The 24,220-nt window shown below is 41.3% G+C and overlaps 2 protein-coding genes across 9 annotated transcripts in view; one reads left to right on the top strand and one right to left on the bottom strand.

The window, feature by feature from the left end:
• Positions 1-807: 807 nt before the first annotated feature.
• On the top strand, positions 808-4,052 carry dbx1a (developing brain homeobox 1a). Its single transcript, XM_058629660.1, has 4 exons — positions 808-1,268; positions 1,361-1,462; positions 3,042-3,244; positions 3,362-4,052. The coding sequence occupies exons 1-4, from the start codon at positions 911-913 to the stop codon at positions 3,647-3,649; spliced, it is 951 nt and encodes a 316-aa protein (XP_058485643.1). The 5' UTR covers positions 808-910; the 3' UTR covers positions 3,650-4,052.
• A 41-nt stretch (positions 4,053-4,093) lies between these two features.
• nav2a (neuron navigator 2a) overlaps positions 4,094-24,220 on the bottom strand; it is a 188,713-nt gene continuing 168,586 nt past the window's right edge. For 6 of the 8 annotated variants that reach the window (XM_058628877.1, XM_058628878.1, XM_058628873.1 and 3 more), the window contains 23 exons: positions 24,018-24,083; positions 23,320-23,364; positions 22,623-22,783; positions 21,898-22,080; positions 19,574-19,626; positions 17,218-17,241; positions 16,774-16,848; positions 15,543-15,626; positions 15,321-15,441; positions 13,991-14,226; positions 12,039-12,211; positions 11,742-11,895; positions 11,111-11,291; positions 10,834-10,934; positions 10,634-10,729; positions 10,245-10,422; positions 9,810-10,045; positions 9,042-9,193; positions 8,644-8,715; positions 8,313-8,509; positions 8,101-8,219; positions 7,008-7,208; positions 4,094-6,914 (listed from right to left, as the gene is read on the bottom strand). In XM_058628877.1, the coding sequence (XP_058484860.1) occupies positions 6,789-6,914; positions 7,008-7,208; positions 8,101-8,219; positions 8,313-8,509; positions 8,644-8,715; positions 9,042-9,193; positions 9,810-10,045; positions 10,245-10,422; positions 10,634-10,729; positions 10,834-10,934; positions 11,111-11,291; positions 11,742-11,895; positions 12,039-12,211; positions 13,991-14,226; positions 15,321-15,441; positions 15,543-15,626; positions 16,774-16,848; positions 17,218-17,241; positions 19,574-19,626; positions 21,898-22,080; positions 22,623-22,783; positions 23,320-23,364; positions 24,018-24,083 (3,034 nt within the window). In that variant the 3' untranslated portion in view covers positions 4,094-6,788. The remainder of the gene's footprint in view (positions 6,915-7,007; positions 7,209-8,100; positions 8,220-8,312; positions 8,510-8,643; positions 8,716-9,041; positions 9,194-9,809; positions 10,046-10,244; positions 10,423-10,633; positions 10,730-10,833; positions 10,935-11,110; positions 11,292-11,741; positions 11,896-12,038; positions 12,212-13,990; positions 14,227-15,320; positions 15,442-15,542; positions 15,627-16,773; positions 16,849-17,217; positions 17,242-19,573; positions 19,627-21,897; positions 22,081-22,622; positions 22,784-23,319; positions 23,365-24,017; positions 24,084-24,220) is intronic. The other 2 variants (XM_058628875.1, XM_058628876.1) reach the window with 2 other exon arrangements.

The raw sequence follows: 24,220 nt of genomic DNA, 5'->3' as shown, positions 1-24,220 counted from the left end.
TCCTCCGCAGCTGAGGGTGACAGTTAGTTCATGGTTAACAGGATCAGGAGCGCACGGCTCAGGCCGCACACTTCTCCTGTGCGCTCTGCAGCGCAGCGGCTCTGTGCTCTGAATGAAGCCTGTGCAAAAAGAGTGATATTTAACACATCTGTTAAAGCGTTTTGATAGCAGAAATCCGTTTAAGACATTATTCCATGACGAGGGCCAGATTGAGTGTTGAAAATCCCATGAAACCCGAAAACTAATTTACATGTGAGATTCTGTACGCAAGGCATCTGCACCCATAATGCACATTTAACAATAAAATCATGTTTTTCTAAAGGATGTTAGGTGGCTTCAAATCTACTTTTTATATATGTGTATGTGTGCGGTTTAAATGTTCAGCGCTGAAAATGGAATAAAAGAATACGTTTGTTGCATAGGGTAAGGGTTACTATACCCTAACAGAAGGACGCTGAATGGAAAGGAATAAAGTATCTTTGTTAAACATCTCATATAATGACTGAATCTGCAGATTGTTCTTTAATTAAGCCGCTTGCCTCTGCCAAACAAAATAGAAAGGAAAGTGGGCAACATAGAAAATTGATGACTGACCGTCTTTTGTGGTCACTACATTGAGTGTTGCTTGCTTATGAAGTCTAATGCAATCATAAATTGCATCCTCTGGCCAATCAGCGTGCCAGCGCAGAGCGCATGAAAGCGGCTCATGTGGAGAACTTTGTTGAGCCTCATTGTGAGGCTGTCAGTCCTGAGAGGAGGTGCGGGGGGGGGAGGGGGCAGGCTGCTATAAAACTGCTTTCCCCATAGTGAGGAAATCAGAGGAGTTAGCAGCCATTCACACGACAGGTCTCTCTCTCCCAGCTGACACAAGGAGTATTTCTCATTCCACTCACTGTTTTAAACCGGGACCATGATGATCCCAAGCGCCATCGCGCCTCCTGCGCTCTACCCGGGGCTCTACCGACCCGCGGCTCTGCCGCTCCATCAGACCCTGCCGTCTGCCTTCCAGACCCACTCCAGCTTTTTAGTTGAGGATCTGCTGCGCATAAGCCGCCCCACCGCCTTCATAAGCCGGACTGTTCCCTCAGCGAGTGTCACTCTGCCCACTGCCACCGCCACCCTGTCCTTCAGCTGCATGCCAGCAGAGCGTACGATGGCCGCGATGACGCGTGAGTCGTTATCACCGAAAACGACGCTGCCGAGCAGCAAGGACCCAACTTTCCTTAAGTTTGGAGTGAGTGCCATCCTCGCACCGTCACCAAAGACCGGTGAGTACACGGACGACTGAGTTGTTTATGACTGGGTTTATGTTGATATTGAATAAGGATTTTAAATATGTGTATTTGTTTTGTTCCCACAGCTTCTCTACCACCTTCAATCCACAACATGCACTCCAAGACCTTCCCTTTCCCCTGCTTTGACGGAACTTTTCACCCCATCTTCAGGACGCCTTATTTACCAGGTAGGCGCAACTTTTTTGCCTTTAAGCTATAGATTCATGCGTTGTTGGCCTCTAGTATTCTGAACTAATTGCAATTAAATGTAAAAAAAAAAAAAAAAAGTTCAACCCCTGTCATATAGATTTACTGGAAATAGAGGCAGAGATGGGAAAACAGTCAGAAAGAAGAAATCACTGTCTTATTATGGGGACCGCTGGCTCTGACCCACCTACCCACCCCCTAATTAACCAATTATCCCAAATCGTCACGCTCTAAATTTGAGGCGGGGTGGCGAGTTATAGTCCCCCTGCTTCCCATTGGGGGGCGTTTTGGCATTTTCCAGGCCCACGTTTTCCCACAGCGCCCGGGGGGCCAACGGGCCGCGGTGGCGGGCAACAAAGCCATCAGCACCGTGACCAATTTGGTCAGCTCCCACCGGGCGAACCACCCACACACCCCGGAGAGTGACTTTTACCAGGCGGGCCAAAGGCGTGAACCAGTCATGCACTAATTTCCCCATTAGGCGCTATTGAGAGTTTTCAATATTCTCACAAGACCACATAGTGCGTCGTTGTTCGTGATTCTGCTGCGGCCACTGCAGGGCAGCTACAGTCAGGGACAAGTCCTGACAGCTGTCTGCACACAGGACACATGTCCTGCGCGGTGGGACTTTTTAACCAGAGCGTCTCAGCTGGTGGATGTTTTTTACCCTGAGTGGTGCAGAGCCCACAGGTTTCTCCCTGCGCCCTAAACGCTCCTCCATTCTCCAAACCGGACCAATCAACGAGTAGAGATAAAGACTAATCTCTTAGAAAAGTCTATAAAGTCGCTAGTCCATGCTTTCATTCAGAAAAATCATAATGGAGATGGGGTCTTTTCATAGACTCAGCTGAATGCCCTAACAAAACAACTCCAGCGGCCTCAATAGCTTTTCGTGTTCATTTAATGAAAATGATTTGAGGGCAAGAGGAAGAAGAAGGAGAGAAAAAAGCGCCACCCCCCCTCCACTCTTCACTCCCCCCGCCGGGCATCAGTATTCTGGTATGCAGTTGTGTTTAGTTTTAAAGTGTAAATCTCCTTTTGTTGCGATAATATATAGCCTTCGCCGCCTGTCCAGAGTCTTTTCTGCGTTAGTTCATTACTACACAATTACCGTTCACGGTTTATTAACTCCTCTATCCGCCCTCGCGGGGTTCCTTAAAGGATATGCTACCTCTTTACCATACCAATGCATTTGGGGTCCGGCCAATGTGCTAATTAGTCACCTCGTGCCATTTCACTCAAACGGAGACGTATTGCACAGTTGCAAAAGGGGGAAAACTTCCAATAAAGGTGGAAAAGTGTTGTCTTGTATTTATATAGAGCCCCCTGATGCTTTGTTTGGAGATTGGTTTTTAAAAGCAATGATATGCTATTTTCATATCACATATCTCTGGCTGCAAACAAAATAAATAAACAAACAAAACAAACAAACAAACAAATAAAAGAAATAAATAAACAAGTAAATAACTAACTAACTAAATAACTAAATAAATGAATAAATAAATAAATAAATAAAAATAGAATTCATGTTTACACTTGTCTTATGTTTTTGCATTGCAGCATCTTCGTCAGTGGTTCCCATCCCTGGGACTTTTTCGTGGCCCCTGGCCGCCAGAGGGAAACCCCGGAGAGGAATGCTGAGGAGAGCGGTGTTCTCTGACGTCCAGCGCAAGGCCTTGGAGAAAATGTTCCAGAAACAGAAATATATCAGCAAACCCGACAGGAAGAAACTGGCCTCCAAACTTGGCCTAAAAGACTCGCAGGTAAAAAGCTACTTTTTGCAGTTTTATAGTGCACAAGATGCCGTGCGTAATTTACGCACAAAGACGCAACAGAGGCAAACCTTTTCACTCACCTTTATTTCACGTTTTTTGTTGTAGGTGAAAATCTGGTTCCAGAATCGGCGGATGAAGTGGAGAAACTCCAAGGAACGAGAACTGCTCTCATCCGGCGGCTGCCGTGAACAGACACTACCCACCAAAGCCAACCCACACCCGGACCTGAGCGACGTGGGCAAGAAATCCTCAGCTGAGGATGATGAGGAGGAAGAGGAGGTGTTCGCAAGAGAAAGAGTTAGGTCGACAGGATCCAGCATCTCCTCTCCTTCTCTGTCCAGTAAGCACTCAGACTTCTCAGAGTCAGATGACGGAGAAATAACAGTATCTTAATTTATTGTTTTATAGAAGAAGAAAATATAGAGATATAACCCTCGTTTTGTTTTTCTGAGACTGTGATCAGATTTGTAAGAAACAAACCCCACAAATGTCATTGTTCAAAATATGTTTCACTCAAGCTTGTTACTTCAACCGGATCTGCTTCTGAGATACAATTTGCTGTTTTGCACAGCTTTGTTCAATTGTACAGTATTTTGTACAATTTTGTATGGACATTTTATGCCAAGAATATTGAGTTACTTTTGCCTTGATAGAGTTGTTTATTGGAAAAAAATTTAGCTATTTCCTTAATAATTTATATGAATCTGTTTAATAAGTATGTTGTATTATGTGATGTATATATATGTTTATTTCACATTTTTTTTGTACAAAACACCAAATAAAATTGTAAACTGTTCCATGTGAGGTGTCTGTGTTGGTAAAAAACGGTTTCACAAATTGAAATCATAAATAATCATTATTTTTATTGAATCACAATAATTTAAGACTAGTACAGTGATATCAGATTTAAATCTCCGAGCCCTGGACAGACCAGTGATGACAAACGGCATCAATCTGCTCTGATGTAAAGAGACTGTACACAAAATACTCTTTTTCAAGTACTGTAACAAATTGTCTAGAAAAAAGTCATCAAAACTGTAACCAACTATTTACAGTTATGTTACACATAAAAAATGTACATAGCAAAGAAGGCTAAACATTCATTGAGTTTATGAGTAATAGACAGACTGGTCAAATGCTTCAAGAACATCCGCACCACTCGCTAAAGAGCAGGCTTTTCACAACACAAACAGGTTCAGTCTCATTGTGCTTACAGCAGTTGAGCCTCGATGGTTTACAATCCAAAAAAAGTCTTCACAAATCTTGTTCCACGCTGAACGACTCGGCAGTGCTGAATTTCTGCTCGGGGGACAAATTGAGCACATTGAGCTTTCGGCTTCCATTCTGAAATCAGAATGTATGTTGCATAGCATTGGTGACAAAAACACTGAACGTGATACGAGCTGCACTGAACTACTCAACCCCCCACTTTAAACGCCTGTCTGCCCTTCTCACGAGGCAGATTGAAAGGTATAAAATAAAGGAAATAGTACAATACCTTTATTTTTGAAGCCATAGAAATGATGTCAACCCTTATACTTATCATTCAACTACAAGTACCTTTTTTTTTATATCTTTAACCTCTGATTAATTATATCACTATAAACAAAGCAGCATATACACTCACTTTCACTTAATTTGACAGTTTTGCTCATCACAAATCACATAATCAAAACAAACAATGAGCTTGACGAAAGCATAGTTTAAGGATAGGGATGAGGTATAAATTCAGCACATCTTAAACTTCCCTCGTCAGCTTTCCAAAAGTTCTGATTTCAAGCACCAAAACACATCTATATGTTTTTGTTTTTTTTCCATTCCTGCTTATGGTCCAAATATTTACATCAGCTTCTCATCACCTGGGTCCCACATGCATACAATTAACGTTGAAACCCAGATTACTGCTTCTCATTCATGTATCCTCAATCCCACAGCATTGGTGTTTGATATAAGAGGTCAACACTGCTCCTCGAGGTGCTCAAAGAGAGAGTCGACTTGGAGCCCTGTTAAATCTACAGCTATTTAGACATAAAAAAGTTTCTGTTAATGCACAAAGTCTGTTAGAAAATAGTAAGGCATTGTTTTGTTAGAATTCAGTCCAGCACCAAAAGACATTTGTGCTACAACAGCCTGTTGGGCCACATGTGCATGGAGATCTCAATACATACAGGGTTAAAGCAAAAACAGAAGCGTTGGAGGCATTGTTTGTAAAATTGCACAGAAAGTTATGAAACAAAAATACATGATCTCAAATACTGTTTACGTTACAAGGACAAATCAAGCCAAAGTGTCAATATCCTTCCTCTGCAAAGTCTTTGTTTCTGTGAGATCGAAGTATTTTCTAGGGATTTTGTACATTCATTTTTTTGCTCTTGCATTGCGTTTTAAAATTGAACACAGATGTTGTACTGCAGAAGAAAAAGCTGTTTATTTCCAGTAAGCTTGAATTTTTTCACAAATAAAACTGATCTCAGAGACTCCTACTTTTGGTAGAACAATGGTTTCTCTGCTATGAGGCGGAATGTAACCATCACTGGGGACCTGGATGGAATGTGCCATATAATGTGGACTGTAAAAGAAAATGCTTCTGCAGGACTGTGGGGAGATTTCACATTAAACTGACCAAAACGTGTCTTCATTTGGAGATTTTTATCTCCCCAAACATTTTGACATTTGCTACAGAATTTGCATCGTTCTTTGGGACAAAGTGAATATTGTGTTTTTTTGTATATTGACACATTTCTGGTTTCTTTTCACTATGGGTGTTGAATGCAGATATTTTTATTAAAAAGTCAGGTTTGCATGTATCTAGTAAAAACCTTTTTATTTGTGCTCTCTTAATTATATTTCGTGGACACATTTTTACTGACCATTACTGTATGAAGTGTTTCAAACGGATGTCTTTGAGTAATGTTTGCAAATGAGAGTGGGCATTGTGTGGGACTTATTATTCACTTTAGCTCAATCTATTCAGTAGTCACACAAGCAACTTGTGCTGTAGAGGAGAAGAACTAGAAATAAGCTTGACTGTTGATCGTCCATCCCTCCAGCAGCCTCACTGATGCTCCAGAGATAATTGACTGTATCGCCATCTTCAGGCAGTACAGGCACTGCAGCTGAGCAGGACAATGAGTATCTCAGTGTGTTGAGCTCGAGGTGATGCTCAGCAAAGGAAAGATTCCTGGTGTTTGAAAATGCTGATGGTGAAAATGACGAGGGTAATGATAATGCCTCTCCAACAGTGAAGGGCTGTGTGCTTTTTTTCCGTCTGTCTGAAGATGTCAGGCTCTTGAGAGGAGCCCTGGGCCACCGAGGTGAAAATAAAACAAAACAAAAAAAAAACAAAAAAACAGCGCAGTGCAGTAGAAACGTTTGTTTGCCTGTTTTTGTGAAATGCTATTATTTGGGTTTCCTGCACCCAAATTAAGGTGGCTGGATTTTGTGGCATGAAAGTTTGCTTTCATCAAGAAGTTCTCAGTCAGAACATTTATCTTCTCCTGAAAAAAGATCCCAGCGTTGTGTTTTAACGGCATCACAAGGTTGACTCCAGCGACGAGTCCAGGATGTCGTCTTGATGACTGTTGCTGTTGGAGTCACTGTCGTAGCTCTGAGGGCTTGACGATGTTGCTGCCTCCTTCAGTCGCATCAGCATGTTCATCTGTCAGAGAAACAAGTGTCACCCTGATTGAACTTTGGGCTTTTATTATTATTATTATTGTTCATTTGTTAAATGTTCTGTATCTCTGCTCACCAGTGGGTCTGCATCGCTGTCGCTCTGTGTAGGCTCTTTCCTGACTCCTTCTCGGGGTGCAGAGTAGCCATCAAATCCCACATCCTCTGGGCGGAGCTGCAACAGTGGTGGCCAATCAGCAGGGGTGGGCGTGGCCGACCATGGGTAAGTGTCAATCACCCAGGCAGCTGGATCTTCCCACGCAGCCCTGCGTCCATACAGCTTCAGAGAGACACAGAGAGCATCATTTAAAAGTAGCACAAGATGCTTTGAGGCAGGTTTAGTATTTTGAGGGCAACAGAGTTTGTCTGATGTCTGATGTTCAGTGTTGAGAGGAATCACGGAGATCTGTCTCTCTTTAAGGCTCTGTTCAGACTTGGTATCATTGCCAGTCACAGGTGATTTGATCACAACTGCATCACTTGACACCCAGCAGTAGGTTACGTCAACACACTGCATATAAAAATGGATTTAGTCTTCTGGTTGCAAACCAAAATCCCGCTGGGAAGCCTTCACAATTTGCCCAGTGCCATGGCAGTTTTTGGATGTTCACAGATGTCACATGACCTCACATGTGGTGAATGTTAATATCAGGTCTGAACAACAAAAAGAACAGCGGATAATTTATACATGTTTAACAGGAAAAATGCACTACAAAATAGAACTAAAAATAAAAATCTTACAGACAGCAGCCAAAACTGAGAAGACTGCAGGAACATTATAAATCATAGACATGTTCCTTTTTTAATCAGGTACCAGATGCCAAGTGAAGTTTTCTGGGTTAAGATTTATAGTAGCATTTCCTTTTTAACATCACTAGACTTTGGCTTCTTTTCTATACTGATAATTCCTCTCATCATATTTGATTGTCTGGATCTGCCTCAGTCTCAACCAGAGGCCTCACTGTGTGATTCGCTGCACCATTAAATCAAAATGCTAATTACATGTAGAATAAAAATAAACACATTATACTGTACCATAATACTGGAGGACATCTTACTTTCAAGTCATCTACTCAATATAATGGATTCATTAATGGGCATCCTTTAAAAATCCCCTCAGGAATCGAGTCTTCGATTGTTTTAATGTGAAAAACAGTGTGTGAGTGTGTTACCTGCAGTCCTTCTCGTACAGCCTCCAGCATGTAGGGAATGATGGAGTAATTCCAGAGGTCAGTGAACCAAACCCTGGACCCCTCCACATCCATGGGACATGACAGAAAAAGACGAGGTCCTGAACACCACAGAGCAAAGAGGTCAGAATGGTTTGCATGGTTCATGAAAGTTCAGTTAATAAAAGTTCATTTTATTCAGAATGTCCTTTCACCAATAGTGACATCAGAGGAGCTGTGTGTCTCCAGGAAGCGGTTCAGGTGATGCCAAACCCGGGGGATCCAGTCGAGGATCTTCACCAGCTCTATGTTGCGCGTTCGACTGCCGATCTCCGTCTCGATCAACTTCCTCCTCAGGTAGCGACCAAGGAAGCCTTTCACTGGCTCCATGTGGTTGGCACACAGCACCCACCTGATCATAGAAAACACAGGTGTGTCAAAACCCAAATATCATCTGTAATGTCCCACAGAGGAATTTGTAGAAATACATTCAATAAAAAAAACATCTGTCAGGAGTGGATGGAGAAGATCAGCAGCAGTTTTTACCTGAAGTTGTGGTGAAGCTGCAGGTTGGGGGCAGATGATGTAGCTTGGCTCATGGTGCCGATGATATAGGGACTGAAAGAGAGAAAAACGTATGTATTGTTAAAAGTAGAACGTTAGAGAATTCATTTGAAAACATATGAAGTGAAGTGAACTGCAGCCAAATCCAAACAAACATTTCTACACGATAAGTGGATAAGTGTCAGCTGTTTGTATCCTGTGTGGATTAAACCTGTTTTTATATGTTTTTGTGACTGTTCTAAGAGTCCTTGAATTACACGCTGGGAACAAGTAAAGTGTTCAATCCATTCATAGAGAAAGAATTTAACATACAATTTTATTACAAATATGCATGTGTGTGTGTGTGTGTGTGTGTGTGTGTGTGTGAGAGAGAGACTGACCTGTGCTGGTAGTTGCAGTTGAAGAGGCCATTAAAAATCTCTCCCAGGGAGCTGACATGATGCAAGTTGTCCAGAATGACCACAAGAGGGCTCTCCACCCCCAGCATGCCACTACACTGCTCAGCCAAACCTGACAGGTACTGTCGCAGCTCCTATGGATGAGTCAGAAAACTTGACTGTTAAATGATCATCATTTTAACATTTCTTTTATTCATTTGTTTAAATGGTAAATTGTTTGTATTTATATAGCACTTCTCTAGTCTTAATGACCACTCAAAGCTGCTTTTGTCACTCATACTTTCATACAGCTCATCTGTGTGCAGCACACTTTCTATCGCTCATCTTTCATACCCATTCACACGCTGACGTGAGGTTAACTATCAGCATGTGGATGGAAGTGTCGTGTATTAACCTATATCTAATCATATTTTAGAATTTTAGAACATTTACCTATGATGTGAACGTTTTTGAAAAGCTAAAACTAAATGTTCTTTCATCTTTCATTAGACACTGGATTATTGAGAAATTAAAAAAACATAATTGAAATTCAGTTCAGTTTTACATACAATTTTAATACATAAAACTGTATTAAAATTGTCAGCCATGTCAGTGTGGCTGACAAATTTGAACATTATCTCTAAACTATAGCCTCCACTAGGTTTGTGACCCTCTTAAGAGAAGATCTGTTAACATTTTATCTTTAATGTAAGTTAAAATCTAAAGCGTAATGTACAGATTACACAGAATATCACATTTGTGTGTGTTTACTTTGCTGGACTTGTGATCCACGTTAAATGTGACAACAGCGTGTGGAGTCAAAGGTCGGCCCTCCAGCAACAGCAGGTGTCGAGACAGCTGATTGGCCAGGTAAGTCTTTCCGGTGCCAGTGGGGCCTGACAGGATGACTCGCCTGTGCTCCTTCAGCAGGGAGACGTAGCGCTGCAGCATCGGCTTCGGGACCAGAGTGTCAAACACCAGCGAGTCCACGTTTTCACTGGTCACACCTGGACAACCACACACACACACACACACACGTCATATGATAGATGATGATATTTTAGATTTTTCTTAAATATTTGGTTTTCATTCACTTATTTAAGTGCAGTTAAAGTTTACTTTTGTCTGCTGTTTTTCACTCTACAGTTATAGATATAAGATAGACCGAGAGACAGCACTGACTGAATGAGTATGAGAAATCTGTACCTTTAAGCTGGATGCTGATGGTGTTGCTGTCTCCCACCAGGTAGCCACAGGGCAGCAGCTCGGGTGTCTGTGCAGCGCTGAGGTTGCTGGACCGGTGGATTTCTCCAATGTTGTATCCCTCCACACTGTCTGAGCTCAGGCCCAGCTGAGTCACTGGGTCCACGTGAGTGATATATTCCTGTCAAACACAAAGATTCTTAATACAGCAGGTTTTTAAAGGATGCAAATGTCATCATTTTACATAGTACCTTCTACATTATTAAAATAATACTCTCTGATTAGTATTTATAATAATGTGTGACTCAGAGCTGCCACTTAAAATAACACTTACCTGAGATGTTTCTGCTATTGTCTTATCTGATTCTGTAACACTGTTATCCATTGTTTACCTTGAAAAGACGGCGGACCACTCCATCCAGAACATCCCACTTGGTTTTACCGCTCACGCCAATGCAACCAATCAAAAAATGGCGAGGCCGGCCCTCCTGCGACAGAAACACATTACTGCTTTTAGAGAAAAGGTCTATAGGTGTAAGAACCTTAAGCAACAAACAACAGTTTCAGGTGTACTTTTAAAAACTGGCCTCACCTCTCCCCACTTGCTGTTCTCATCCAAGCTGACGACGATCTTGACATGTCTCCCCTCCCTTCGCATCCCTCCCTCTCCACCAGTGTCATCAAGCAGCATGTCTGACAAGAAGGAAGTGATCGGGTAAGTAAGGTAACGCTTTGAGCTTTAACTGATTGATAATATGAGTTTATTGTAGTAGAAATGTATGCTATTAAAATTGTGATCTCTATACACATATAGGGATCTAATATAAAAAGATCACTTAACACAGTATGTAGCACTGGCTCTGTCTTACCTAGGCTGGTGGACTCACTAGTGGTGAGGTTGAGGCTGTGCTGAGACAGGCCAGGCCCGGGGGTCTGGCTGTTTGTGTGAGGGGGAGGTGAAGATGAGATGGAGACCTGGGAGCCCGCCCTGCTGCCCTGGTTCTCCAGCTTCAGACGGTCATTCTCTGTCTTCAGTTTCTCGATCTCGAGCTACAGACATAAACAGAGGAAAACTTATGCTATACAGTATGTAGGCACATTGAGCTTCAGTGAGTGAAACGTACACTATGTCATTTCTGCTCTGCTCTCTCAGTCAAACCAATAACAAAACACCTCATTTAATAATGTCAGGAAGCAGCGTGGGATCATGGGAATTGTTGTTCTGCTGTGTTTGCACTTCAGGACAAGAGCTTTGGCAGCAAACAGCAATAAGTCAGTATTTGTGACAAATAAAAAAAAAGCTGATGATTAAAAGCGATCCAAAAGTAAACCAACCAACCACCATACCAATGGATTTTTAGATTTAAAGAATGTTGAAAACATGTTGGCTACCTTACTCAAAATATACAACATTAATCTTGTCATTTCTAGATATTTTAATGCAAAATATTACATATTATATTTTTAACGTGTGTGTATTGTGTGTGTGTATCTACAGACCTGCATGCGGTTCATAGCCTCCCGGAGCTGATCCAGCTGATGGGCGGAGCTGAGTGCCTCCAGGCGGATATCAGTCAGCTTCATCTCCTTCTCCCTGAGCTCACTACGCAGCTGCATCACTGTCTCTGCCTCCCCATCCAGACAGTCTGATAATCTGCAGCGCACACACACACAATATAGGACACCACAGTTTAATAACATGAATGAATGTATGGCATTTATTCGTTTTCAGATTTTAACGTATGTTTATAGTAATACAATGACATTCAGGTGATGGGGATGATGATGTGCTCTTACAGTGTGTTGGAGTGTGTGTTCCTGAGCATATGGCTGGTGGCTGTGGTGCCATTATGGGGCAGCTTGGGGGAGGACGGCAGAGAAGAGTCAGTCATCTCCTCGATGTCGGAATGAGAAGAAGCTGACTTTGGAGATTTCTTCTTGCCGAACGCTTGTTTGAAGGAGCTCCGCAGCTGCAGGTACAAAACAGGAAAAACACAAAGAGAGAGATGGTCAGCAGGGGGAGGAACCTGCTCCCAAATACACAAGGCTGGGGGAGGATTGTGCCGGGGAAGTGGAGGTAAACAGCTTTGAGAATGTGTGAGAAATGGAAGTATGTGTGGCCTGTTTTATATCATCTGCCTTCATCTTAGAGAAGCAGACATGAAGAGTTGCTAGTTTAAATCCATTGGTTGACAGGAATGTCTGGGTCCTTCAAAGATTGTGAAAACCCAGTCATGAAAAGAAGTGCGATAAGAAGTGGATATTGTACATTTCAGGTGAATCAGGTGATGGTTGAGCACTGTGAAAAACCCAATATTAACATGTTTTTATCTTCACTTTGTAATACAGAAAGAATCTTTTGCAATGCCATAGCCAGACTGCAGACACAAATGTTGGTGAAACTAGTCACTGTTTGATCTTAAATGAAAATCCACCATACTTTAAGAATACTGAACACTCTTTTCATTTCTTTTATCTTTAGAATTGTGGCAACTTCAGAAAGAAGCTTTTTGTCCCTCTTGATTGTGATGGACATGCAGCAAAGCCATTGTTGCCTGTGTTTGGTCACTTATACAAACGTCCACCACAGAGGGTGGACGGAGACTCACTTAATCCCCCAGCCCTTTTTTCTCTCATTCCTAAAGTATTTTCAGGTGGATTTTCCCTTTTGGATCTGGCTCAAGAGACAGAAGAGCAGGTTTTGGGGGAGAAGCAGTTGTTGAAGAGGGGAGGAAAAGGCATTAAGGTGGCAGCGAAGGACAAAAGGAAAGGAAGAAACTGACAGCGGTTAGTAACCAAGAAGAGGTGCAGGGGTTAGGCAGAGTTGTTTCTTTCATTTCACGCAGCATACCATTCTTACCTCATAGACCTGCCACATGAAGCGAAGCAGAGGAAGACAGGGGACAAAACAGCACATGTTCACATGAGTTTGGGTGTGTTAATGTGTTATGGGGACACACAGATTAAACTCAAGGCCACTAGAAAACTTAGAGCTCATTTTATTTGAATTCCAGGCAGCTGCAAACTAATTCTACCTCACAACCACCATGAAAGGAAGGCTCTTTCAAGATCCATTATAAACTAAGCCCATATACACTCTACTCCATATCACATGCTGTGTGAGCAGCACCTGCATCAAGGATCCTCCTGTGCGGTCTCACCTACACAAATACTGACAGCTGGAGGCACATGCATACCCACACACTCTTTTATTATGACTGTGACCTAAAGCAGGAAACTCTTGAACAGCTAGCAGGAAGCACCACACGGCTTTTGCCAAACATTCAACATCAGGATGAGACAGGAGAACTACAAGCAGCAAACACATCAGTCTACAGGATGACAGAAGAAAAAAGCAGCTGCATACGTCATCATCTCTGACTTGTCCTCCGGTGCACAAGAATGCCTTTTAACAACAACAAAAAAGGCAAAGTACATGTCTTTTAAAGCTACAGATGAATGTGTGTAAGTTGTTCACTAGCAAAAAACACACTATTCAGTAATAACTGATTTGATCATTTGTAGTGAAAGCGATGACCATTCAAAACCAAATGTGTTTTTTTTTTTTTTTACTACAAATAACCATATCAGTCACCATCTGGTAAAAGGACAAATGTATTCACCTTTTCTCCAGTGAAAGATGCCTGAAAGGGCAGAAACCCAAACATGTGACACTAACGCACACGGGAATAAACATAGACAACAAACCAGCGTGAGCCCAAGCTGGCTGCTTTATTCTGACATCTTACCCAGTTCTTCTTGTTCTTCTTCTTGTTCTTTGCGTCAGTGTCCATGTTGGAGCCTACACTTGAATGACTGGTTGCACTGGCGATGCTGCTGACACTGTCTGAGGAGTGCTGCCTCCTGATACGCAGGTCTGGCTGCTGATTGTGCTGCTGCTGCTGCTGCTGCTGCTGCTGTTGTTGTTGCTGTTGTTGTTGTTGTTGTTGCTGTTGCTGTTGTTGTGAACTGCCATTGGTTCCAGCTAAGGAAAGACAGACAAGGGCATGAAATACATGTGCTTGTGAAAGTTTTAGGCTGAACTGTAATAAAAGATTTATTACATTTTGTAAAACAAAATGTATTATCATTATTATTATTTTAAGAGCTTCTTCAGCTTAAAAAATATAGACTCTGATAATTCCACATTTTACAAACATGTGGATATGTATAGAAAAATGTGCTTGTGAGCCACACATCAGTCATTAGGAAACTTCACCTTCAGTTTCAGGAGAATTTGTCTTGCATTGTCTTCCACATGGTCGATTTCAAAATGTCTACCCACATACTAATTTCTATTCTACCACTCAACCAGAGGATTAATTATATACATTCAAACAGAGGGAGCTTACGTCATTATTATTGCTATCAAAAAAATAGAGATTCTTTTTACATTGACCTGTCTGTTTATGAGTAGTTGCTTTGTGTTTCCACAGAGCTTCTTCTATACGCATACTTTTTTACCAGGTATCAGTTTGTTATTCAAAATAAAAAACTATTATGCACTTAAACCAGTTCATTGAATTATGTCAAACCACGTGCAATGTAAAGACTAATATCCCTCATGGATGTGGTTGTCGACAGAACATGAAATCCCTGGAGCATTTCTCTCTGACTCCTTCAAATAACTGACAGCCCCAGCCCCTGATTATGTAGGCCACATTAAATTAGGACCCGTGGTAAATATGAACTCAGTAAATTGTTCCATCTGTTAAAACTGCATAGGGTGGGTGCCTTTGACTGGGATAGCCCAGGAAAAGCACTGATTAAAAAATTAGGTAGAAACTTTCAGTGATGCCGAGCATGAACAGACTTAAAAAAAACAATAACGTCTTCTGTTTTTTGGTGTAACGCTACAGTGGCGGTTCCATGTGGACGGGGATTTTTCATGAAACGATGCCGTCTTTACGGGGATATTTTTGAAAAGTTCAAAGATCATAAAAAGATCGTTCCCGTGTAGATGTTCTAACAGTTTTTTCGCACTGATCTCAGGATTTTCACAGAAGAGTGCAGAAGGTCATTTGTTCATTCTGAAGATGAACGTTTTATGGAAAAAAACTACAGGGTGTTTGCATCTACCTGTCCTGTCTACACCTGTGAGTTCAGGTGTGTTGATGACTCCATTGATGGCAGCCTGAGCAACAGCATTCTGCTTCTTCAGCAGCTCAATGGTCTTCCTCAACTCATTCAGCTCAGAGTCCTACACAGACAGAAGGATGAGGATCAAGTCAATGGCAATGAGTTTGAATGTGAACTTTGGTTCGTGGAGAATCAGCTACAGAAACCAGAAGTTGTGTTTACCTTCTGCTCTGCTGTGAGGGTGAGATTCTTCAGTCTAATAGTCATGTTGCCCAGACTCTGTTCAAATGCTGCCACCAGGTGTGCCTGCAGGAGAAACAAAGGGTGGTGCTGAGGGTGAGACAGGGTATGAGAAGAAATCAGCTTTCTGACAAAGTGAGAAGATGTGACACTTCAGACAAGGTAGATGAGCGAAATTCAAAGGAACAACTGGGTTTTTTCAGCAAGAGATTTCACTTCTGAAACTTTTGGTTGCCACGTCATTGTGTTTTCAGTCATACTCGTTGACTGATGTTGTCTTGCTTTACTAGTTCCATGTTGCTGCTGCCTCTATCTGTCTTTACATACAACAAATCAGCCTGTGTGCAGTGTGGAAATGTCACCAAGCGATACTGAGAAACACAGCGAGAGTCATGTGGAGCTGATAGGCTTAATCAGCATTGTGTGAACTGGTTTGAATGTTTATGTAATACAGTTTTCATTTTCACTGTGACACTGAAGTGCCTATAGTCTTGTACTGTACATCTTAGATTCTCAAGGTGTATTCAGATCAATCATTATCTGTCTGCAGCATGTAATCAAATATTTGAACAAAGCCCCTCCATCACCCCCATCTCACATCTCACGCTACATCCTCCCACCATCAACTCCACTGTTCGCGGTCTGTGTTTTTCTTTCAACACTTACAACCCAGGCGTCATTAGCTGTAAATCTTCGTCCACATCTGGGACAGTCTCTCAGCAGTGTGCTGAGACTTGACTCCCTGTTGTAATCTGATACCTTTGCCTTCTTTTCATATCTTTAATCCACAGTTAAACTGGCAGCTAGCGCAGGCTCAGGCAGCAGATTACAAGTAGAGCGTGGTGAGACTCCAGACAAGGATCATGTCTAGAGATGCTTTAAGAGGTTTTCTGATAGTTCAGCCAGATGTGAAATTATACCTTCTGAGGGCAAAGTGCTCTGTGGCACTTAACTCTCTGTTCTTTCTTGAATATTTGTGAATTGTTTTAGGAGTGACTGTGAGAGACGCTCATTAATAACTAACATTACATTACTTTCACTGTCACTTCCTACAGATCATTATTTTTGTTAATAGGTTTGTTTCAATTCAGTATTCAAAAATTATTTATGTAGTTCCCTTCACAAATCAATTGCAATTTGTCTTTTGCATGCCTCATTAATCACAATAATTAGACCGATGTAGGACTGCGTATTTGTGTAGTCATTCACTTACGTTGGCACTCAGTTGTGTCGTCAGGGCGGAAACCTTTTCCTGTGAGGCATCCAGCTCCCGGCGCAGCTTGCGGATCTGAAGACATAAAAAAGCATGACATCAAAAAGCACCAAGATAAAAGCATACATAACTGCTCCATAAAAGCATACGCACATACACACACAGACTCATGAGCAGAAAAATACTGCAGTAACAAATGAGGGAGGCTCCCAGATTTGGAACTGCGATAAGTTCAGGTTGAGATGAAACACAGCAGATGCATAAAAGAGAACATTCAGGTGTGCACAGGTGTTCAGAGAGGAACAAGTGCCCGTTACAGGGTCAGTCACACTACAGTTACATGTGTAACTAGATACAACTGTGAAAACAAGCCCATGCTACAACAAGTCCAGCCACATGGAAAATGAAAGAGGACAAACTTGTGGTGGGCTGGATAACACTTACCTCTGACTGAGACTTCTCTTCATTCTGTAAAAACAAACATGAGAAGGAGAAAACATCATTATGGAAAGCTGAGTGAATTCAGACAAGTGAAAAGTGCAGAGCAGGTCAAGCTGCTAGAGGTCAGCCTGCACATGTCTCAATCATGGTTTGATTTATTATCTCCAAAAAAGATAAGCTTTATAAACTGTGGAGGAGACTGACTGGTGTAATGTGTCTGGAAAGCAGAGCTATTTCACCTGAAGGCATTTCACTGTGATATCCGAGTGTTGAGTCCCATTGTCTTCATAGAGTGCACAGAGAACAATAGCCAGAAAAGACAGGCGGGCCGGCAAATACATACAGCCCGCAAAACAATTTCTTGCACGCACCCAGCACAACCTGCTGCCGCTGCTACACAAAACAGTGACACATGCAACACCCACATTTACATGTAAACAGATTCAACTGAACATTGAAGCTATATCCAAACACATTTCTGTGACATGTTTGAATCATTTCTTTGTCATTATTGAGGTAAGATGGTAAAATAAAGACTGAAAAACTCAAATCAATTTCAATGTGTATAATTTCAGATTGTATTGAGGATTCATTTTCAAAACATATAGTTATTAATATTAGTTCAAGCCATATTGAACTTGTCAAAGAGGAGATGCCATTGGTATTGTTTTTTTTTTTTATAAGCAGGATATGTCGGATTTCAACCAACCCTGCAGATTGTTAAGTCCTAAAAACATAGTTTCTGTACATTTTGACTATTTCTGACCTCAGAATGTGGCTGATGGTTGTTGCTGCCTCTGCAGCTTTGGAAGGAATTACATTTACGGTCTTTTTTTCTTTCTAAACACTGTTGGACATCTGAGAGAAGCAATGAAGCAGAACAGCGGATAATTAAGGATTTTCGGATTATGACATTTGGCTGCACTAGCATCCGTTTTAACAGATTTATGTGTCTGTGCATGTATAGCAGTGTAACAGGCACCTGCACTCTGTGGTAACTGTCCTAACATGATCTACACACCCAAACTGTCAATCCCACACACATGACCAACTGATCCTGGATACACAAACAGACTATACAACTTGGAAATACAAACAAACAGTCCTGGAAGCTATCAACATCACAGATCATCACTTTTTTGTAGCCAGACACAAAAACAGAAGTAAACAGAATAAACTAGCATCAGCTGAGTTTGTTGTTGTTGTGTTAAGGTTGGATTTTTAAGCATTAGATTTGGTTTTTTTTAAGATATGAAGCATCTGGAGGCACAGATTACTTCAAATTTCACCTCCTCATGTATGTTAGCTGTAAAATCTAAAAACCAACTTAATAATGCATGTTCTGTGTAAATATACATTTGTCAAACTCCAAATTTAACTCAAACAGCATAAAAGCAGAATGAAGCACTGCAGCTCCCTACATTCCTACCGTCTGTTGCCAGGATGTGACGGTTCCCGTCAGGGATAAAGTGGCCATCATTTTGCCTCCACTCTCTTCACCGGTGTGTTTTTAAACCTCTTGACTCTCTGATTCCAAGGACCAGCCAGACTCGAGCACAGATCTAGTGGCTGAGTGTGTTTCTGCTACACCTGCCCAGGTGAGTAAACCAGCCCACTAGTGGGAGGAGGAGCTACACTGTGAAGCACTAAGCTCTGACTGGCTCATGCACACACACACGAGCTGTGTGACTGAGCCTTTTTCTCATAGGGCGTTAACATCTAATATCTGGATGGATTAGTTGGTAAATGTGTAACAGCGTATTTGCCAACTCAAGTACTCAATATTTCCTAATTCCACAAGCACGAGCAGAAACATACGTCTGTGGAATTTACATGAGTTGTGCAGATCTGTGACCTCAACAATAGTCATTGCTTGGCATGGAGAATGGCTTTTTCTCAGCAGTAATTACACTGATCCGGAATACTGTTGCTTTACAATGAATTTGTATGAGGTTTGTTTATATACGTAAAAGCAGAGCCAAGCACACACAAAGTCTGTATTTTTTTAGGCTTACAGTAATCAGATATTTAAAAGTGAATATTTTATAGCAAACATTTTAATGAATTTAAGTTTTAACTTAGTGACACAATTTGCATGAGAGGACAGGAAACATGATGTTCAGCAAAGATCCTGATTAAAATTGAACTTGAGTAGTTGCTGTGGTGACCGTAAATTTGATCTTTACAAGGATGTTACCTTGATATGTTTCAATCAGTATATTTAACAGGTAAATGTTGTTTAAAAAATGTTTTTACGACAGCTTTGATACAAACTATATGATGTGATAAAAACAAAAAGACACTGCTGCTGTCAAATTATAATCAGCTCTATTTAACTGTTGGCTTTATGTAAACTCACCGTGGAGTAAATGGAGGAGGTGCTGGAGACCAGAGACAGCGATGATCCGTGAACTGAAACCACAAGTAAAAGAGGGGATTAGAAATGACATCTGTACACACAACAGTCCCCTTATTATCAACAACAAGTCCCATTACATCCTTTCCACACAAACCACCCACTCTCCATCAAACCTGCACACCTGACAATGTTATCCCCAACCAAACCCAACCAAACCCCAATCTGCCTGCCTCCCTCTCCCTGATCATAAAGACTGCAGCTCTGTGATCAAAAAGAAGTCCTACACATTATAGTAAGATTGTGGCGCAACTATTGAATGAACTGTTTATCACTGTGCTAATGACTCAGCTCTGAATCACACACAGAGCGGGACACAACGGCAGCTCTGTTTTCCTGCCTGAGAGCCGATTGGAACGGATTAAGCATGTGAAGTCATCAATCTCATGGAGAAGTCGGGCTAGTCTCAGCAGAATTTCTTTTTTCCCCTTTATTCATTTACTTCATAGGGAGCAGACTGAACTTTACTCAGGACACACTTTTATTTTAATTTGGTCTAGACAGCAAGGTGTGCTGGGGTCTGTGTGTGCGGTCTGCTGTCGACCTCATAAATCAGTCTGCAGGTAATAATGGATTTGTAAGAGGAAAGGATCTGACGAGACCTGCAACAGTTATTTGACTTATCAAAGTGGCAGCTATCTTTTGCTTCCGAGGAAAAGAATTGCAAACATTCCCTGTTTTTAGATTTTTTTGATGTGATGATTTGCTGCATTAGTGAGTTAAAATGCTAGTAAACATAATTTGCTTTGGCAGAAGATTATTAGAAATGTAAAAGTGAATCTACATTTCATAAAGCATACATCATTCTATATACATGTGCATATATAAAGGAAGGCACTGGGAGGCCTTGCGGGGACAGACTGTATTGACGGATGATGTGACTTTTGTCCTGTCAATCAAACAACGGTCGGGTAACTCTATACTTCGACGACATACACATATACCTGTCCTCCAGACTAACAGTGCTGTGATCCAACACACACACACAGAAAGTTATGCTGGAGGTATCTTGTATATCATCACCTCTCCTCTCTCTCACGCCCCTCACTATGATCCCTGTAATTATCTCCTCTAGTGAAAGGGAAGAGAGATCCATAGAGCAAGACATATACACGAGTGTGAAGGGGAGGGGGACAATAATGATACGTTTAAGTGCATTTGGAAAAAAACTTCACACTTCCAGGAAACAATCAACAAGCAACAGCTTGAGACAAACGGCCCTCCTCAAAGTGAGCTTAATAATACTGTTGAAAACAGAACTTTACTCTGATGATGAAAACAGTATTGGATAGAATAAATGGTCAGACTGAAGGTATAAGAAAACAACCACAGAGCTCTTTTTTCTTCTTCTCAAAGCAAACAGCTGATTGCCCTAAGGCAGAGTCACAGAACAAGTGTCAGTGTTACTGGGTTAGATCTCCAGCTCATGTTGACCTGTGCTTTGCTAATGTTTGTCTCCCCTTCAACTCTGCAGAACAGAAACTACATTAAGATCCCCAAACATCTGTTGTGACTTTGTTTTCAATCATTGATTAACCATTGATTGACAAAATGCTTTATTGGAAATAATTTGTGATCAGAAAATAATTGAACATTATTTGTATTTTGGCTGCATTGTGATGTGGTTTAATGCTTATTTTGTGGTTTACTGAAATGCAAGTTCACTTCCAAGTTTTAGGGCTGGAATTTTTCATTATTATTATTATGATCATAATAATAATAATAATAATAATAATAATAGAATTAAACAGACATTAGCACAACGTCAAATAAATAATCACTTTTTATATAATATGCAAATAGAGATGTACAACAGAGTATGTTCTTTCCTGTCATCCTGTCCTATAGTCATACATTGTGTTTCCATGGCTCTGAGGATTCCAGTGGAGAAACGTTGTGTGCCTGCTGGTGGGAAAAGTTCTGCTCGGTATTTCCCAATAAACAGGGTTAGGGAGAAAAAACAGCCACACCAAAGCTGATTATGTATTTCTAAGGGGATAGAGGGCTTTTCCTCCAGGAGCAGTTGTAATCCGCCCTAATGTTCTCTAAACAAATGGAATAATACTACTTTTGGCATGGGGATGTGGAATAAGGGAGAGAAGGCTTCAGAGATAATATATAGAAAATAAAGAAATGGGGGCAAAGCAGGTCTTGGAAAAGGATTACAACTAAAAACAGGTTTTTAGAGGAAAAGGGTAAGAACTCACGAGTCACTGAATATGACTAAGTATTTGTTTCTCATCCATTCACCTCTGGTCTATCCTTACCTTCCTCAAAGCCATCCCTGAAAGAACCCGATCGACTCATGGTGCGAGTTTTGTCATCAAGCGACATGCAAGAGTTTCTCAGCCGATTGTCGCTGCAAGGGTCAAAAGCAACGTCCTGATTGGTCAGACTGTTGTTCCGCAGACCAGCAAGGTTGATCTGAGCTGCTGAGGTCGGGCTGGATGCTGCAACATTTATACAATGAATATAAGCTTCAAATAAGGTTTTCTCACAAAAAGATTTTTTTTATAAATGTCAGAAATCTATATGTGAATGTAGGATGTAGAAAAAAATATATATTTTGGAAAACAGAAAACAAAATCTTAAATAATGAAAGAATCTATGTTCTTGCACTGATAATATATGAATATATACAGCAATGATATGATAGAGCTGTACATATTCTCACAAGAAAATCTGCATCTTTAAATTTTTAGGAACTAAATATCTGTGTTCAGTTAAATGAACAATAACTTGTACTTTATATTTATATTTTTATATTTATATCTTCAGCTCCAAAAAAAAACCCCAAACTCTTCTTCTGTTTATATATTTATTGTTTGTTGTATTAAAGAGAAAAGTGGAACCAAGTCAAGTTCCAATAAAGTTGATTCTGATTCTGATGATAATGTGGTTGTTATGTTTTAAAATCGTTTTCAGGTCAAACAAAAACATCCCAGCTAAATAAATGTCCAGTGCTGGATTGGCTTGTGTGTTGTAGTCCTACCGAGCTGTCCGAAGGTGAAGCGAGTGCCTGTGGGGGAGGTGAGGCTGGAGCCTGGAGAGAACGGAGAGTTACTGGCTGAGTCCTGCAGCCCACTGGTGGAGTGGGAACGCAGCCAATCGCGGGCTTCCTCTTGGCCTCTCAGCTGTGGGGATGGGCCGTACCTACAGGAAGTCAAAGAAGAGGTTAAATGTGGGGGCACAAAACGGAGAAGATGCAGAGTGGATTACTGTATATGATTTTGTTGATCTGGATTAAGATTTTGTTTTCATTGTTTAAAATGAACGAGGTGAATGAATGATTTTTTTTCTCTGGAGCAGCCAGATTAGTCAGGATATAAGATCATATGAATCAGATGCTGAAACAAATTACAACAGTGAACACAGACTTAGATTCTCAGCAGAAACTGGAGAAACTGGGGAAAAGCAGAGAAGAAGCCAAAGAATATTTGACCCGTAAACTTAAGCCTGAAGCCACATAAGACAGAGACGACTCTCCAGGAAGACAAACTCTTTACAGAAACACAACACAACAACACATGTGCCAAGTGACAAAACACATCAAAAGCATTTTTAAAAGCATGTGAACACAAGCCCCAAAGACTGAATGTAGATGCAGAAAATCTAATGAAAATCAAAGGACAATTTGGTGAACCAGTGTGCGCAAGTGCATCATGTCCAGCAGGAAGTGAAGTTAGTACCTGAGTCCCTTCTTAGGCAGAGTGTTTCTGCCACAATGTGGCCCGCTGTGGAAGACAAACACTTCAGAGGAGGACAGAACAAGTGGCAAGGAGGCAAGGAAACATGTGTCTGCAAGGACTAACTAACAAAACCTTAACTCTCAACTATATTTCTACACTGGTACATCACAACTTTTACACTGCAAGAGAATATTTTGTCATTTAATCTTTGACCTCTTCTTTGTTTGCTCTGGTATTTGATTGTAGAAAATGATTTTATTCTTTCAGCTTCATTTATCTTAATATACTAGCTGATACTTTTTATTTATTTTACTGAAAATAAGACCCTTGATGGACAACATCATTTCTTGGTGGAATGTTTTGCAGTCTAGAGTCCACAACAAAGGTCCTATGCTCATACTATTTGGTAAATCTGCACTTCTAAGATCTACCACAAGGTGGGAGTATGCCACAATCAATAGAGACTAGAGTGGACCACGAAACAAAACCACTGGAGCTCACATTTGCACAAATTTCCATTCATACAGGAGCTACAGGTCCTAACAAACCCACAAACTACCACACAGAGCAACACAGGACACAGAATACAACAAGCTACCAAACATAGCTACTCTCTGTGTGGCAGCAGGTGGTGGTTTAGTAGGAGCCTCCACAGCTGGTTCATCAGAGAGCCTGACGCTGCACACAGGTGCATTTACCTGTCCTGCTTCCGAGGTAGCGTGTTTCGGCTGAATATAGGGCTAGCGGAGGGGGAGGACAGGGGACTGATGGAAGACAGGAAGGAAAACGCACAACAGACACAGAAGAGAAAAAGGTTTAGAGAGTAAAGTAGAAATCCTTATGAGCAGAAGTCAACTGCGATATTCTTCACCGGTGAAGGTATTAAGAAAACTTGGCGAGG

This window comes from Solea solea, chromosome 5 (assembly GCF_958295425.1).
Source record: "Solea solea chromosome 5, fSolSol10.1, whole genome shotgun sequence".
In the NCBI taxonomy this organism is placed as follows: Eukaryota; Metazoa; Chordata; class Actinopteri; order Pleuronectiformes; family Soleidae; genus Solea; species Solea solea.
Note: the sequence above shows the minus strand (reverse complement) of the source record. Positions and strands in the feature narration are given on the sequence as shown.

Excerpts from the sequence above, each read along its gene's own strand:
- dbx1a (XM_058629660.1), top strand. The coding sequence starts at position 911 with ATGATGATCCCAAGCGCCATCGCGCCTCCTGCGCTCTACCCGGGGCTC. Across the intron at positions 1,463-3,041 it reads CAGGACGCCTTATTTACCAG|CATCTTCGTCAGTGGTTCCC; the intron begins GTAGGCGCAACT and ends TTTGCATTGCAG. Across the intron at positions 3,245-3,361 it reads TTGGCCTAAAAGACTCGCAG|GTGAAAATCTGGTTCCAGAA; the intron begins GTAAAAAGCTAC and ends TTTTTGTTGTAG.